At 37.5% G+C, this 14275-nt stretch overlaps 3 protein-coding genes, 1 long non-coding RNA gene and 1 pseudogene across 5 annotated transcripts; 1 reads left to right on the plus strand and 4 right to left on the minus strand.

Moving 5' to 3' along the window:
* Window positions 1-1257: 1257 nt before the first annotated feature.
* LOC130993965 (uncharacterized) lies at window positions 1258-2552 on the minus strand. The gene is made up of 3 exons (XM_057919004.1): window positions 2114-2552; window positions 1949-2032; window positions 1258-1557 (listed from the first exon to the last, which is right to left on the minus strand). The coding sequence occupies exons 1-3, from the start codon at window positions 2540-2542 to the stop codon at window positions 1258-1260; spliced, it is 813 nt and encodes a 270-aa protein (XP_057774987.1). The 5' UTR covers window positions 2543-2552.
* A 2533-nt stretch (window positions 2553-5085) lies between these two features.
* On the minus strand, window positions 5086-6070 carry LOC130993467 (uncharacterized; annotated as a pseudogene).
* A 1428-nt stretch (window positions 6071-7498) lies between these two features.
* On the minus strand, window positions 7499-8741 carry LOC130993470 (uncharacterized). The gene is made up of 3 exons (XR_009091675.1): window positions 8632-8741; window positions 7862-8291; window positions 7499-7779 (listed from the first exon to the last, which is right to left on the minus strand). It is a non-coding gene; the product is annotated as an uncharacterized LOC130993470 (long non-coding RNA).
* Window positions 7977-9144, plus strand: LOC130993468 (gibberellin 20-oxidase-like protein). Its single transcript, XM_057918363.1, has 2 exons — window positions 7977-8317; window positions 8528-9144. Exons 1-2 carry the CDS (start codon window positions 7977-7979, stop codon window positions 9132-9134), a joined length of 948 nt encoding a protein of 315 aa, XP_057774346.1. The 3' UTR covers window positions 9135-9144.
* Window positions 9145-9323: 179 nt separating this feature from the next.
* On the minus strand, window positions 9324-13811 carry LOC130993469 (probable prolyl 4-hydroxylase 12). Of its 2 annotated transcripts, XM_057918365.1 has the most exons (8): window positions 13689-13811; window positions 12806-13616; window positions 11099-11218; window positions 10821-10878; window positions 10659-10742; window positions 10234-10291; window positions 9973-10146; window positions 9324-9889 (listed from the first exon to the last, which is right to left on the minus strand). In XM_057918365.1, the coding sequence occupies exons 2-8, from the start codon at window positions 12874-12876 to the stop codon at window positions 9885-9887; spliced, it is 570 nt and encodes a 189-aa protein (XP_057774348.1). In that variant the 5' UTR covers window positions 12877-13616; window positions 13689-13811; the 3' UTR covers window positions 9324-9884. The 2 variants fall into 2 exon arrangements, with proteins under 2 accessions (XP_057774348.1, XP_057774347.1); XM_057918364.1 differs by lacking the exon at window positions 10821-10878.
* Between the last annotated feature and the right edge of the window lie 464 nt (window positions 13812-14275).

Genomic DNA, 14275 nt, shown 5'->3' on the forward strand with positions numbered 1-14275 from the left:
TGCTAATATGGATTGTGTTAATTTTTTGTATTTATATTCCATCGATTAATTAGGCTTCAATTAAGGGACATAATTTTTTTTTTTAAATTGATGATAAACGACAAATATGATGTGAAATAGCTTTGTCAGTAAAGTATTCATGTCAAACACTCTAATTTCATTGAAATTCACGTGAAATGAAGGAATCTTTGTTTATATATGAGTGAATTCTCTCATCCTCTCATCCGAACACTCAAAGTGAAAAAACACTCAAACTCATTAGAAATTCTAATATTTTCCAAGTGGTGAAGCTATTATTTGTGAATTCTCTCATCCGAACGTTTAAAGGTATGTCATTTTACGTTTGAAATGTAATTTAAGTTGGTTATTGTTTATTTTCAATGTTTTGTTTGATCCTATATGCTTATGTGAATTATTAGCATATTATAGCATACTATGATTTAAAGCCACGTTTGAAGGAAATACATGTGAATTAGAGCAAATTCTATCATGTTTTAAAGTATTAATTAGTAATTATTAGTTGCATTTTAGTTCTATACATATATATTGCTACATAACTCATGTTAATATGCTCGAAAATTATGTATCCGCCCGGACAAGTGTCCTTGAAAATGTGTCCGGCCGTGTATAATTATATATCATGTAATACACGGCCGGACACATTTCCTCGGATACTTCCCCGGGCGGATAGATGTTTTTCGAGTGTATTAACATGTTATATGTTGTATTTTAACATTGTATTCCATTTACATCATATATTTATTTATTTATTATTTTTTCTGTAGATGAATGAATATGGGAGATACTTTGTGGTTAATTATGGAGGTGCCTTCAATGGTTATGAGTACATCGGCGGCTCTTCTAAGAATTTGCATATTTTCGGAGACACAATGGCCAGTACGGTGTACATGATAAATTACCTGACGATGGAGAATTCATTGAGCACTAATTACAGCTTGTATTATTTGACGAAGAGATTAAATGGCAGGGTATACAGTAAAAATATTCTTGCCGATGACAATGATTTGCTTCAGTTGCTGGCGTCGCAGCCACATTTTCCTGAGATTTATGTTGTTGAAGACGATTACAGTGGAGGAGTGTATGTTCCTTCGTTCGATCTCCCTCAATCTTCCGGGTATGGAGGTGAATCCAGTGCAACATTCGAAGGTGGGGACGGATTGGAAGCAATCCAAAGATATGCTTATTTAGACCTATCAGCCGGAGATTCACCGGCGCAACAAAGTGTTGAACCGTCGGTCACTTGGGGTAATGATCAGTCAACGGGTTGGCCTTCATGGGATGAGCCAAATCCGTACCAGTACGATCGCCCAACAACTGATCGTTGTTGGGGTCCAGCTGATGATCAATATACGCACGAGCCTCAGTTTGTGGAGGATGCTGGTAATGTAGATGAAGATTATGTTCCATCGTCTGAAGCCGAGACTGATACAAGCGCCTCTGAAGACTTGTCGGAGCCAGAGAACGTGAGAAGGGCGGGGATTGAATATGCAGGTTGGCAGAATTTGCAGATCGACGAGGATGATGACGAACAGGTTCCTGGAGCAGATGAACTAACTAATTGGTTAGTACCGGTTATCCCGTTGGACGCCGCAGCGGCACTTGTGGATATTGAAGATTATCAGCTACTGCCTCGGGAGTTGTCAAAGAATATGTATTTCAATAGCAAAGATGATCTGATCATTGCAATCGGTCTGTGGAACATGAAGAAGTATGCGGCGCTGGGCGCTTGCCCGGATCTACTGAATGACGAGCCGGCTCGTGGGGTCGAGCATCCCTCACAGGGCCCCGAACACTGTGACTGCGAGTCATACGAGGTTGACTAGGTACATCCTCCTCGTCCCCGCGCTCCTCCACAACACGGGCTCCGGTCTGCTGTGGAAATTGGACACCCCGAGCTAATGGGTTGTCGGGGGGACCTGAAGCTCACTGAGAGTTCGCCCGGTGTCAGCGCTGATATGAAGTAGTGATTCGACAGATCGTCACCATCGGGCTCCAGGGGCAGGACACCACCCTAGAAAGCAACAAAGATAATATATTAGAACATATGTAAAACCAGTAACGGTGAAACACTAAATCTTAAATAACTGATTACCTGTCCCTCGAATAGATCGCGCAGACCGTGAAGCCGGGGCTTACCCCTGAAAGTCCATCTCAAACACCGAGGGTGCGCTGTCGGATCACCGCTAGATGCTGCGACCATGTGTCCGAAGTCCGGGACGCGCTCCAATGCCCAGACATATAAAGCCCACGAAGGACCGTAGAAGTGATACTTCTCGCCGGTTCCTATCTCATGCGTATAATGGCATAACATCTTATACGAATACGCGCCCCAGGGGAATCTATCAAATGTAGCCAGATCATCCACCAAAACCCAAAGCCACGGCTGTACCCGCGTATCCAACCCAAGAACAAGGGTGTGAGCCACACACACGAGGACAGCACGAAGGTACAGGCTCTCATCCTCATCATCCACTCGACGATCCATATCGCACACGCGTTTGATAAGCGACTGTATGGTCATGCTTCGCGTACCGCAGAATCGTCGGTATGCCTCCACGCGACTGCAGTCGTGCTGTAACGTCGCATCGAACCTCGATCCCCCGAAATTGAGCCCAGTCACTAATGCGTAGTCCGCAGGGCAAAATCTGACTCGTGCTCCGCACAGAAAGAAGCACATATCATTTTCTTCTGACACAATCTGCCTCGATACAATCTGGTGTAATGCTTTATTGCTCTTCGGGCCGGGCCTCCAATCAGTGAAATGCTCAAAACATGATGCTCTAAATCTTCCCAATAAATCTGAATTGCACTGTTCGCCGACCACATTTAAAGTTTGAACCAGCTCCGGAAAATGTGAATCCCTATAGTAGGTGCTGATAGCAACCTCCGTCTGGTCTATAGTGTCGCGACGAAGATATGGGACATTCGCCTATTCATTTACAAAATAAAAACATATTAAATTCAGTAAAATATTTAAAAATAATACAAATAGGCATAATTAAAAAAGAGGCGAAATTAATTAATACCAAGCAATTAAATTAAATAATATTAAAATTCAGTAATTCAGTAAAATAGTAAAATTCAAGTAAAATCGTAAAATTCAGTAAAATATTAAAACATTTAAAATTAAATTCGGTAAAATTCGAGTAATTCCGCAATTTAATATTAAATTCAGTAAAAATTCAGTAAATTATTAAACTGCAATTAATACCAAGCAATTTAATTAAATTCAGTAAAATATTAAAAAAACTGCAATTTAATTCGTAAACCAAGCAATAACAGTTTCAATAATTAATAATTAAACAATTAAATATAATTATTTAATAACAGTTTCAATAATTAAACATAACAGTTTCAATAATTAAACAATAACAGTTTCAGTAAAATAACAGTTTCAATAATTAACGTAAACATACATATATATTTAGTAAAGTATTTTATGCCTAAAAAGAAACTAGCCGGCCGGTGAAGTGTCCGGTAAAATGTATCCGGCCGGGTACATTTCAGATTGAAACTGTTCCGGCCGGACGCATTATTCCGGGCATAGTACCGGCCGGATCGTTTCTCTATAGGCATAAAATACTTTATTTTATTAAATTACACAAAAACCACACAAACAATGCAATGTAATACCCAGCAAAACTCGCAATAATAATTCAATAATGATTACTTAAACAAATATAATTAAATTAAATTCAGTAAATTTCTAATGATTAATATAAACATACAACTAATTAAAATGGAATAATTTATGCTAAAACACGCTCGGTCCGGCTGGTGAAGTGGCCGGATAAATCGATCCGGCCGTATGTTTCATTTAAATAATGTTCTCGGCCGGTTCGATTTATCCGGCCACTTCACCGGCCGGACCGATCGTGTTTTAGCATACATTATTATATTCAATTTCATGAAAATTAAAAATAAATACCTGTGAAGAAGATGCCATGGATGAGTGCTTCAATCTTTTGAACTCTCTCTCTCTCGGTGGGTAAAAGTGAAGAAGGCGGTGGGTAAAAGTGAACAAGCCGATAGAAGTGTGTGGTGAAAGAGCCGATATTAAAAAACCCTAGTCTTTTTTAAAGTAAGTGAACGGACCGATACAATCGGCTTTATGTCTATCAAAAGGGAATCAAATTTTGAAGAAAGATATTTTTTACCTTTATGTATCGGTAACATGCATGATTTTTTTGGGTAACAAGCATGCATTTAAATTACAACGGATATTGAGTATATATATATATATATATATATATATATATATATATATATATATATATTAAATTTAAAGATATCAATTGATTTACACGATATATATAGTGTTATATAGTACTATATATCAACATTCAAGAATAACACAATATATATAGAGGTATATATATACAAATAATTTCAAAGAATATATGTATTGAAATTAAGATATTAAAGGGAAAAAAAATAAAAAATTTAAGATAGATACGAATGGATATATATTATTAGCGTCTTGATTTTTTTTTTTTTTTAAATTGAATAAAATAGAATATTTTATGCCTAAATAATATCGATCCGGCCGGTAATTGTCAAGGAAAAATGTATCCGGCCGAGTCATTGTTTACCTGAAATATACCCGGTCGGATTCATTGATCTGGCCATTTCACCGGCCGGATCGATGATATATTGACACAAAAGTTTGTATTCTATCTATTTGTATTTTTATATTAATTTTTACTATTTTGCTGAATTTAATTTAATATATTGTTTAAGTGTTAATTAGTGTGCGGTCTATAATATTTTCAATTTAAACATATGAACACTGTATATATATACAGTTTAAAAAAATCATTTCGGACACTCAATGTGTAATTATTTCGGTCAACATCACAAATTATTGTACAAAAATGCATGGGAACCCTCAAATGTGTAAGATTGTGTAAGAAGACCGAAATGATTACTTAAGATGTTGACCCACTTAAGGGTTAATTAGTAATTTAGGGCATATAGTGCTTTGCATGATAAGGGTGGGCATTTTTCAAAATATGAATAAGGAATGGGGCACTTTTGCCTATTAACACTTCTAGTTTTATAGTTGAAAGTAAAAAAGAGTGGGTTGAGTTCAGTCCTTAATTTGAGCGTAATAGATCTTGAAGGCCTTGGGGAGATAAAAGGGCAAGAGAAAACCGAACAAATTGAAGCTCCAAAAGGCCATATTAAGGAAAGCCAGAGCTTTTCCGGCGCTCAACCTCCGACTACTCCCCCTCTTGGATATCTCAGTCCTCACCCACTCCAAAATGCTCAAAATCCGCACCGAATTGTACAACACCGGCACAAACACGCGGATCGGCACCGAGAATCGCCCCGAAAACGACAGCCCCTCCATGAACACCTGGCTCGCCAGCAGGAACACGTGCGGCGCCGCCGCCTTGATCCCTTCCTTGTCTCCCTCCACTATGCCGTCGAAGATGTAGCAGATAGGGAGAAAGAGGCCGATGACGGCGCCCGCCACCACGTAGGCGCTTAGGATCCTGTTCTTCTCCCCGAAGACCAGGCGGGTCAGGGCGGGGCGAGGTGGGCGGGAAGGCGACTCTGGAGATGAAGTGCATGTAGAATATGGAGAAGAAGACGAGCCCTAATTCCTCGGCGCTCACCATCCCGCTGGCGGACAAGGACTACGACGACGGCAAGGGCGTTGAGCTGCCGGAGAGTGAAGAAGCTCGGCCGCGCCGGCACCTGAACTTCGCCTTTGGGGAGACTTATGTCGCATGTGGGACCCACGCCGCCTGACATTATGGTGTGAGAGTGATGAATTTTTCTATTTTTCCGACGAGAGAGGTCATCTTTGGATAAGTCGGAACTCCGAGCTACACGTGGCGATCATTTGCGTACACGTGTATTCTCAAGGAACCTAGCTTTCTACTTGTGTGTCATGAGATTATTACTATTATAGATTAGATTAGGGGACAGTATTGTAGTGCTAAAGCTATCGCAAGGTGTTTTACTCCACCTTTGCATTATATTACAACCACCAACTCTAACTCAATCTAATCAAAATTTGTTAATTATGAATAAAGTTGATTTGTTTTGGGCCAATCAGCACATTAATATGTTTAAGTAGAAGAAGAAAGTTGGAGACGAAAAAGACATGACTGTTATACATTGGTGCAGAAGGATTACAAGCGTTAAAGCATCCGCACTCGTGTTACATGATAGTTTACTTTATGAAGAGGGGACCACATGGTGTAAAGAGGCTGTATTGGTGTTACATGATAGCCTACATGATAGTTTTAGTTTTGATTTTTTCATTTTTCATTTAAGTTTAATTTCATAAATTTAAATCACACATTACTTCAAATTTAAATTGCATTAATTTTGAAATCCTAAAAATTACATAAAACTTAATAAAATAAAAACAAATCCTACAACTAACTATTCCAGCCCTAGGAATCAGACGAAGAACCTTGGTCGGATTCCCCCATTGTCGGAAGAAAAAAGAAGAAAATGCTTGAAAGGTGTAGATTGAAAGAGGAGAATTGTGGAGTGAAAGTGAGGAAGAAGAAGGAGGAACAGAGAATATAAAGAGAAGAAAAAATAAAAATAAAAAATATATATTTCGAACGGTCAAAATTTCAAACAGTCAAATTTTTCGATTTTTTTTATTGGCGCGTGTTTCACACGCGCCTTTTTTTCAACAGGCAAAATGGGCTACACGTTAGAACGTGTAGCCCTCGTGTAGGCTGAGGCCCGCATCGCCTTACACGATAGTGGCCTTACACAAGTAGGCCGCATCGTGTAAGCGATGCGGATGCTCTTAAGAGATGGTGAAAGTATGTGGGTGAATATCACAACACACCCGTCGATAATTGAAAGCATATTTCAATAATGAAGACACACCATGTTCCACTATTGTATTAATATTTTCTTATAAAAATAAATTTATTATAATATTATAAATTATAGTACTTAATTTTTAGATTAAAAGATTATATTTGCTCCGTCCTAAAAAAATAGACATAAGAAAAAGAACCATGAATTTTAATAAAAGTGATTGAGTATATTGTGAGTGGAGAAAATGTCTTATCACAAAGACAATGTTAATAGTGATAATTAATTATATTATGCGTGAAAAATAGGCTCATCATGTGGTAGATTAGGTAAATAAGTTGATGTATTGAGGATAGTATGTAATGAAATAGTGTCTATGAATGAAATTTTTTTGTGAGCACCTCAACCAGAAAAATAAGAATTATTTGTTCAGGACGGAGGGAGTATACCTAACTTTAAATTTATTCAACCTATTATTAGGTAATAAAAGTAAAATTAAATGATAAAAATAATTTTATATCTTAATTGGATGGAATAAATCCAAATTAGTAATCACAAAATTAAATAAAATCATATAAAATTAACATTTAAAAAGTAATAAATGCAAGAAAAAAATAAATGTGGGATATAAAATGCAACACCAAACATGATACATTGAATCTGAAAAAAAAAAATCAAAAGGTAATGGGTATAAAATTACCATTAACCCTAATTTTTATACTCTCATAATGTCCCACAAATAAACCTATGTTTGACTAGTCCGCGAGCTTAATTGGTGCAAATTCAAACTTAGAGATGAAGAATCTAAGCACACAACAATATGTTTGACAAAACATGAATTAGCAGCAAAAGCTCCATTGTTCCTGCTCGCTGTCCCCCCGCCTTCATGTTATTACCAACTGCCTCTTCATTGACCTCAGCCTCATAAAGTCACAACACAGGTATTCAAAGCCAAGTTGTAATCTGAAACCATTAGATTATTTAGTTTTGTCTCTTATTCATTGAATATGCATGTAACTATTGATTAGCAAGCAATGTTGATCACCTGTGTAGGAATTAAACTTTCCTAGTATAAATTTTGAAATCTGGTATTGCAAGGGATTGATAATGATTGGTCTATTTAACAAACAGACAAACTCAAAATCTCATATCCCATCATCATGTCTGTACACCTTCCTATCTTCGACATCTCACAGCCCCTTAGCTCATCCTCTCTCTCCTCCCTCTCTCTAGCCTGCAGAGAATGGGGATTTTTCCACATCACCAACCATGGAATTCCCAAAGAGTTAATGAAGAAACTGCATTCTTCATCTACCCAGATTTTCAACCTCCCTTCAGAGGTGAAGCACAAAGCAGGCCCTTCATCAGCTGTGAAAACATACACTCCCCATTTCATCGCCTCCCCCTTCTTCGAGAGCCTACGCGTATCCGGACCCGACTTCTTCGCTTCTGCACACACTTCTTGCCAAGCCTTCCTACGCCATCCAACCCATGAATTCAGGTAAACATATTAAAATAGGGTTAATAGTATTTGAGACATCAACTTTACTTTATATTTCTATAAAGTTGAGGTTATAAATCAGAAAGAAAAAGAAGAAAAAAACAGACACACACACAAGTTGAGGTCATAAACTACTATTAACCTTATGAATATGAAGTTGTGTTTATATATAGGCTATGTGACCATGTTTTATTTTGTGCTATTTGTTAGTGAGATAGTTAAAGAGTATGGAAGTAGGATGAGCAAGTTGTCGAAAAGAGTGATTGAAATGGTGATGGAATGCATGGGAGCAAATTATGGGATGAAGTTTTTACCTGAGTTCAAGAAGTGCCATGGGTATTTGAGAATGAACAACTATTCTTCTCCTTGCTGCATTGATGAAGAAGAAGAAGAAGAAGAAGTTGAAGGGCTAGGCATGCACACGGACATGAGCTGCATAACAGTAGTGTATCAAGATGACACGGGTGGGCTCCAAGTGAGGTCGAGGGAAGGGCGGTGGATGGACATTGCCCCACGCCAGGATACGCTGGTCGTCAACATTGGTGACTTGATGCAGGCGTGGAGCAATGGCGAGTTGCTGTCGTCGCAGCACAGAGTGGTCCTCAGGAGAAACGTCAACCGATTCTCTGTTGCTTTCTTCTGGTGCTTCGAAGACCAGAAATTGATATATGCTCCTCACCAAATTGTGGGAGGGAAGTCCAGGCTTTATAAACCCTTTGTCTGTGCAGATTATGTCAAGTTCAGAGAGAATAATGAGAGAGGCAAGTTTGAGAAAGTTGGTTTCACTGTCACGCATTTCGCAGGAATTGAACTCTGATGTTTCTTTTTTGCTTTGTTTTTCATTATCATGGTTGACTTTCTACATGACATGAATTATGCTTTGCAAACTGGCAATTAATTATTTGACTTGGCACAGTTGACTCTGCAACTTGCAAGCGCCAATTCAGTAGGAGTTGATCCCACACCTTGACTTTTAACAAATTAGTCTTGCGCTAATCAACAGTAATTGGACATACATAGTTCACCTTGAATACAAGAGACTATTATATTTCTGCCTTCCTATATGTAGGCTCACAGAAATACATACTTCAACTTAATAAACTAACTGTACATAATTTCTGTGAGTGTCTAGGAAAAACTAATACAAGAAAAATATATTACTCTGTCAACCGTGTCGTTTTAACTCCTTCCGACATGTCCCATAGTAATCGAGCAATCAAAATTAGCACGCGTTGCAGCTCTTCCTACACGTCCCATAGTAATCAGGAGAACCAACCATGAAAACAGAATTTTTTAGGCACTCACCCATGGCAGCCCAGTCAGGACAATTTTCATCCTCATCGGTGCAATCAGCATCATCCTGGTTGAGGCAGATTCATCCTAGTGCTGATGCTTTTCAGATAAAAGAATTTGATGGCGAACCACAAATCGCCCTGGAGGATAGGACATCGAGCTGTGGTGACTACTCCAATCAGGAGTTGCATTAAGGTGTAGATTGAAGAACACAATAGCATTTCCCCTACTAGGTCTTAAGATATTGCTATTCTTTGTGCAATCAGACCATACATCACTCTGCATCAAGTTAAGATTCAAAGTATCACTGTAAGGGGGCACGACTACAGCAATCAGAATAAGACGACTAGTTTCTCTCTCACCTTTGACTGGGGGAAAAAGTAATTTTCCTCCCCGACTGACATTTGAGAGATACAAAATAACTGTTGCCAGTAAAGGTTCACCAACTTGCTCCACAGATTTCGTATCAAAGTAATGATAATCTTGTTTAGATGGTTCAGGCACAATGTGCAGAATTGACAAAGATTTGCTGTTCTCTGCACGGAAACAACTTACATAACAATACGCCATGCGAGAAATTGGATAACGAAGTTAAAGAGTAGCATGCGACAACAGATATATACCTTTGGGAAGAAAAGTCCAAGCAGAAATTCTTTCCTCAATCCTTCTAGCAATCTCATCCTATAGTTCATACACAATACAATTGGAATGATTGAGGATAAAAAGGACGAGCACACTATTTGAATTTCCAACCAAATAATCATAGTGACATTAATAATCCAAATAAACTTTTAGCAAACAAAACAAGAGTAATTGTAGAGCTGTCATTTGCCACCAAGAATTGTCCTATACAAATTCAGGTAGAACAAGGTTTTCCTGCAATGTTCTGCTTCATACATTAGTTGCATTTAATGCCTCATATGCATTGATATATATTCATGTGATTGTGCATGAGTATCGAACAGTTGTATCAGGACAAATTTTGCTTGTACGAGTGACAAGAACTTATAAAGAATCAGAAGGCATAATTAAAAGATGAGGAGCTTACATCTGCATCCACTGAGATGCCAATATCATCTCGTACATTGTTCGTGTCAACAATTGGTAAATTGTTGCCTCGCATGGTATGAACCTAAATCCAAAACAGAGTTTGAAAACAACAGTCAAAGGAAAAATGCAGGTCCAATAAAAGTGAAAGAGAAGAAAGTACCCAAGAAATCAGATAATCACACTCCTCCACTGATAGAAAGCCTCTATACAAGAAGACCCTGTGCCCCGAGGATAACGTTATCATATCCTTGCAATCTCAATCTTAAATCGCAATAAGAATTATCTTGTTTCTAAATTTTCAGACATGATCTACTATTTTCTAAGGATTACATTAGTAGCATAATAAAATGCTCCTAACTAGTGTTCACAGTAATATGCCAGTGGCCACACAGTGCCACATAGATGTAAAACAGTTATAAGTTCTTCGGATTACCTGACCTTGGTTGCCAGGACAGCTGAATGACTTGCGATGGATCAATACTTTTAGGCTGCACTGAATGGCCCAGTTGAATAATTCGGTCATGAATCATCTCTTTTGTTTGCAATTCCTTTGGGGTACTGAAATCACAAATGAAATTTATTACCTCTAGACTCTTACTCTTTCTAGAAAGAATTACTTTAAGTCGTGTTTTAATGCACAAAAGTGCAGTTTACAGTTAGTGTTCATGGTAAAAGAATGCTAAAACGGTATAGATGCCTTCCAACTAAAGATGAGTGGAAAGTCCCCAGAAGAGGAAAGGAGATGTCAATCTAGAAGTCAACTATGCTGGAAAAGATAGAAGGGGAAGGGTAAAAAAACAAAACAAACCATAGATAATGTAGAAGTGCATATGTTTTCTAGCCAATCCTATGCATACTACGTGGTTTTCGAATAAGGAAAATCATTCAAAACAACTTTAGTATTAACATACAATCATGCAAATCACACTATAACCACATTGCGCAAACACAGAACCACGACCACAATTTTTATCTAGACCACAAGACTATAACCCAAATTAGTCCGGGGCCCTGTCAAAATTAGATATAATGCGTAAATAGCACGCTCTATCATTCAAGGATGCAAATATTATCTAACAGAAGCATGTAACAGCTAGCTGATTTAAACAGCGTACTTTCTAGCTAAACAGGAAAAATAGTTCTAACTAAAGGTCTTCCGCAGAGAAACACAAGGGCCGGCAGTCTCAAAAATTTGCGGTACTATTGTCCAATCACAGTAAAATGGCATGACACCTTTCATGGAAAAATTCATGCTACACCTTAATACTCCCTCCGTCCCATGAAGCGTGACCCATTTCTTTTCGGCACGGGAATTAAGAAATTGGTATTTTGTGTGTTAAGTGTGGTAGGTGAAAAAGTGAAAAGGTGAATAAAGGGTAAATTTTTTGCCATTTTTAGAAACAGGTCAAGCTTCGTGGGACAACCCAAAAAGGAAAGTGGGTCACGCTTCGCGGGACGGAGGGAGTACATTGCATTTTTGTTTTTTATTTTCCAATTTTAGTTGGAGAATACATGCAGGCAGAACAATATTTGGTTATTACAGATTTACACATATTCAAAAATGCTTTTGTAGACAATTTTTTGATTTGTCTACACTTTGGCCTTATTATTTGCATATTTTTGGCAGGTTTAGGCAGTGTTTCGGCAGACTAAAGAAAAAAACTAAAGAAAAAGAAAGGGATCCTTTTTTGTTTCTCCAACACCTATAATACCTAAAATCCGTATTGCCTAAATGTATTTGTTGATGAAATTAAAAAAACATGCAGTGCATTATTAAGGTGTAGCATGCAAATTTCCCACCTTTCCTTATCGACCCCAGAAACGCTTCAGAAAAATAAGTAGTCTCTTTCTTAAAAAAGGCAAAAAAGAAGAAGAAAAGAAAGCTCAAAGAAATACAAATTCTTTCATTACCATCATCACAATGAAAACACAAATCCTCGTTGGAAAAAAAAAATCCTCGTTGAAATCTTATCAGAGAACTATAACATTCAATTATGAAAACCCAAATAAATAACTATGACACTATCATAAAAAAGGAAAATTCAGATTACGCATCGATCTATAAGCTGAGTATCAAAATAACAATCTAATGCCAATCAACCATTAAAGACAAAAAAACGAGAGGAATAAATAATCTTGTCTTACTGCAAGGCGGAAGAGCCACCGAACGTCACTGCCACCAAGAAGAAGCGAATAAATGCGAGATTGGTCACCATTGTATTTGTGAAGTGCAAAGAGACTACGAATAATTGAATCGATTTCCTGTGAAAGCGCGGCCTCAATATTTCCCTTCCTCTTCAACCAAAGTCGTTTAGCTGATTTAGCGATTTCGTTCCAATCATGTGTACTTTTTATTTATCCCTGAAAAACAAATTTAAAAAAAAAACTTGTAATTTCAAATTAATTTTTCTTTAATTGAATGTGAGAGCACTGGTAAACCCAATTTCTATACTTTTTTTTTATATACTTTTTTATGCAAATAGGCTCAAATTTATAAAGACATTATTAAATTTGAACTTCAGAAAAATACTAGTACAAATTAATTTACATATGGAGACAAAAACATAGAGCAGTCCCAGAAAATTATGACGTCATGTACAGATAAATGTGGGAACAAAAATATTACTACAAAACTCTGCAGAGATGAAGAATACAACGTCAATCATCAACAAGGGATTTATTTAGCAGCATGCGGCCGGATTCATCCTTTTCAAAAAGGCGTTGGATCAGCTGGTCCCAGCTCTCTTTGGTCTTGGATGATGAATGGTTGGAATCATCATCATCAGTCATTGAAGGTTCCATAATCAGAAGGCGGAAAAGCATGGGGAACTGCCAAAGTAACAGCTCTTCGTAAAGCAGCCTTGTGTTCCTCATTGTGCTCTCTCACCAGTGTTTGTTGCCTCTCCATCTTCTGTTCCGAAGGGATCGCCAAGCTCTCGTCTTTCTCTTGCATCAACTGCATCTCAACACGGGTAAATCATCGTCTCCACGACAGCACAGCAAGGGAAATAAATAAAAGACTTCTTACTTCCAAAGCCGTTGCAGCTTCTCTCTCTATGCAGATAATCGCATGGTCGGAAGTCGCATTACAAGAAAGAACTATATGCTCGAATCTTCCATCCACAGGCACTGCACTCCTCACAACTGGAAGTCGCATGAAATAAGGTGGTGTCCAATTGTTTCAGGTCCAATTAGTGTTATTTTACTACTTGTTCTCATCTCAAATTTGTATATTTATTTTTTTAACACATAAATATAATTTTTTAGATTTTTAATCAATAAGTCTCGTGAAAAATCAAACAAAATTTCAAATAGAAGATTAAAAAATGGGAATGAGAATCAATTAAGAAAAAATCGTACTCTTTAATTAAGAAAATTTTGAAATATCAAATAGATATAAAAAATATAAATCATTTTATTCAATCGAAAATGGTATTTTTTGCATAGAAAATCGGTACGACCTTAGAAAACTTCGACTGAACTATCCATCAAAAGAGAGCTCGAGACCACCGTAGTGTATTTCTCGCTAGAGCATAGCTACACATGAATATGGACTATATATTCAAATTTTACGATAAAAGTCGTAGCCTTCACTTTTTGAAGTGCATAAATCAA

Source organism: Salvia miltiorrhiza, chromosome 7 (assembly GCF_028751815.1).
Source record: "Salvia miltiorrhiza cultivar Shanhuang (shh) chromosome 7, IMPLAD_Smil_shh, whole genome shotgun sequence".
NCBI lineage: Eukaryota > Viridiplantae > Streptophyta > Magnoliopsida > Lamiales > Lamiaceae > Salvia > Salvia miltiorrhiza.

What these genes read in the sequence shown, in the direction of transcription:
- LOC130993965 (XM_057919004.1), bottom strand. Translation starts at nt 2,542, where the DNA reads ATGACCATACAGTCGCTTATCAAACGCGTGTGCGATATGGATCGTCGA. An exon ending in GCGATCTATTCGAGGGACAG is followed by an intron (nt 2,033 to 2,113) that starts GTAATCAGTTAT and finishes GTTGCTTTCTAG; the next exon opens with GGTGGTGTCCTGCCCCTGGA. An exon ending in TGACACCGGGCGAACTCTCA is followed by an intron (nt 1,558 to 1,948) that starts GTGAGCTTCAGG and finishes CATCTGCTCCAG; the next exon opens with GAACCTGTTCGTCATCATCC.
- LOC130993468 (XM_057918363.1), top strand. Translation starts at nt 7,977, where the DNA reads ATGTCTGTACACCTTCCTATCTTCGACATCTCACAGCCCCTTAGCTCA. An exon ending in CATCCAACCCATGAATTCAG is followed by an intron (nt 8,318 to 8,527) that starts GTAAACATATTA and finishes GCTATTTGTTAG; the next exon opens with TGAGATAGTTAAAGAGTATG.
- LOC130993469 (XM_057918364.1), bottom strand. Translation starts at nt 12,876, where the DNA reads ATGGTGACCAATCTCGCATTTATTCGCTTCTTCTTGGTGGCAGTGACG. An exon ending in CAGCTGTCCTGGCAACCAAG is followed by an intron (nt 10,743 to 11,098) that starts GTCAGGTAATCC and finishes TTTTGGATTTAG; the next exon opens with GTTCATACCATGCGAGGCAA. An exon ending in GCATCTCAGTGGATGCAGAT is followed by an intron (nt 10,292 to 10,658) that starts GTAAGCTCCTCA and finishes TATGAACTATAG; the next exon opens with GATGAGATTGCTAGAAGGAT.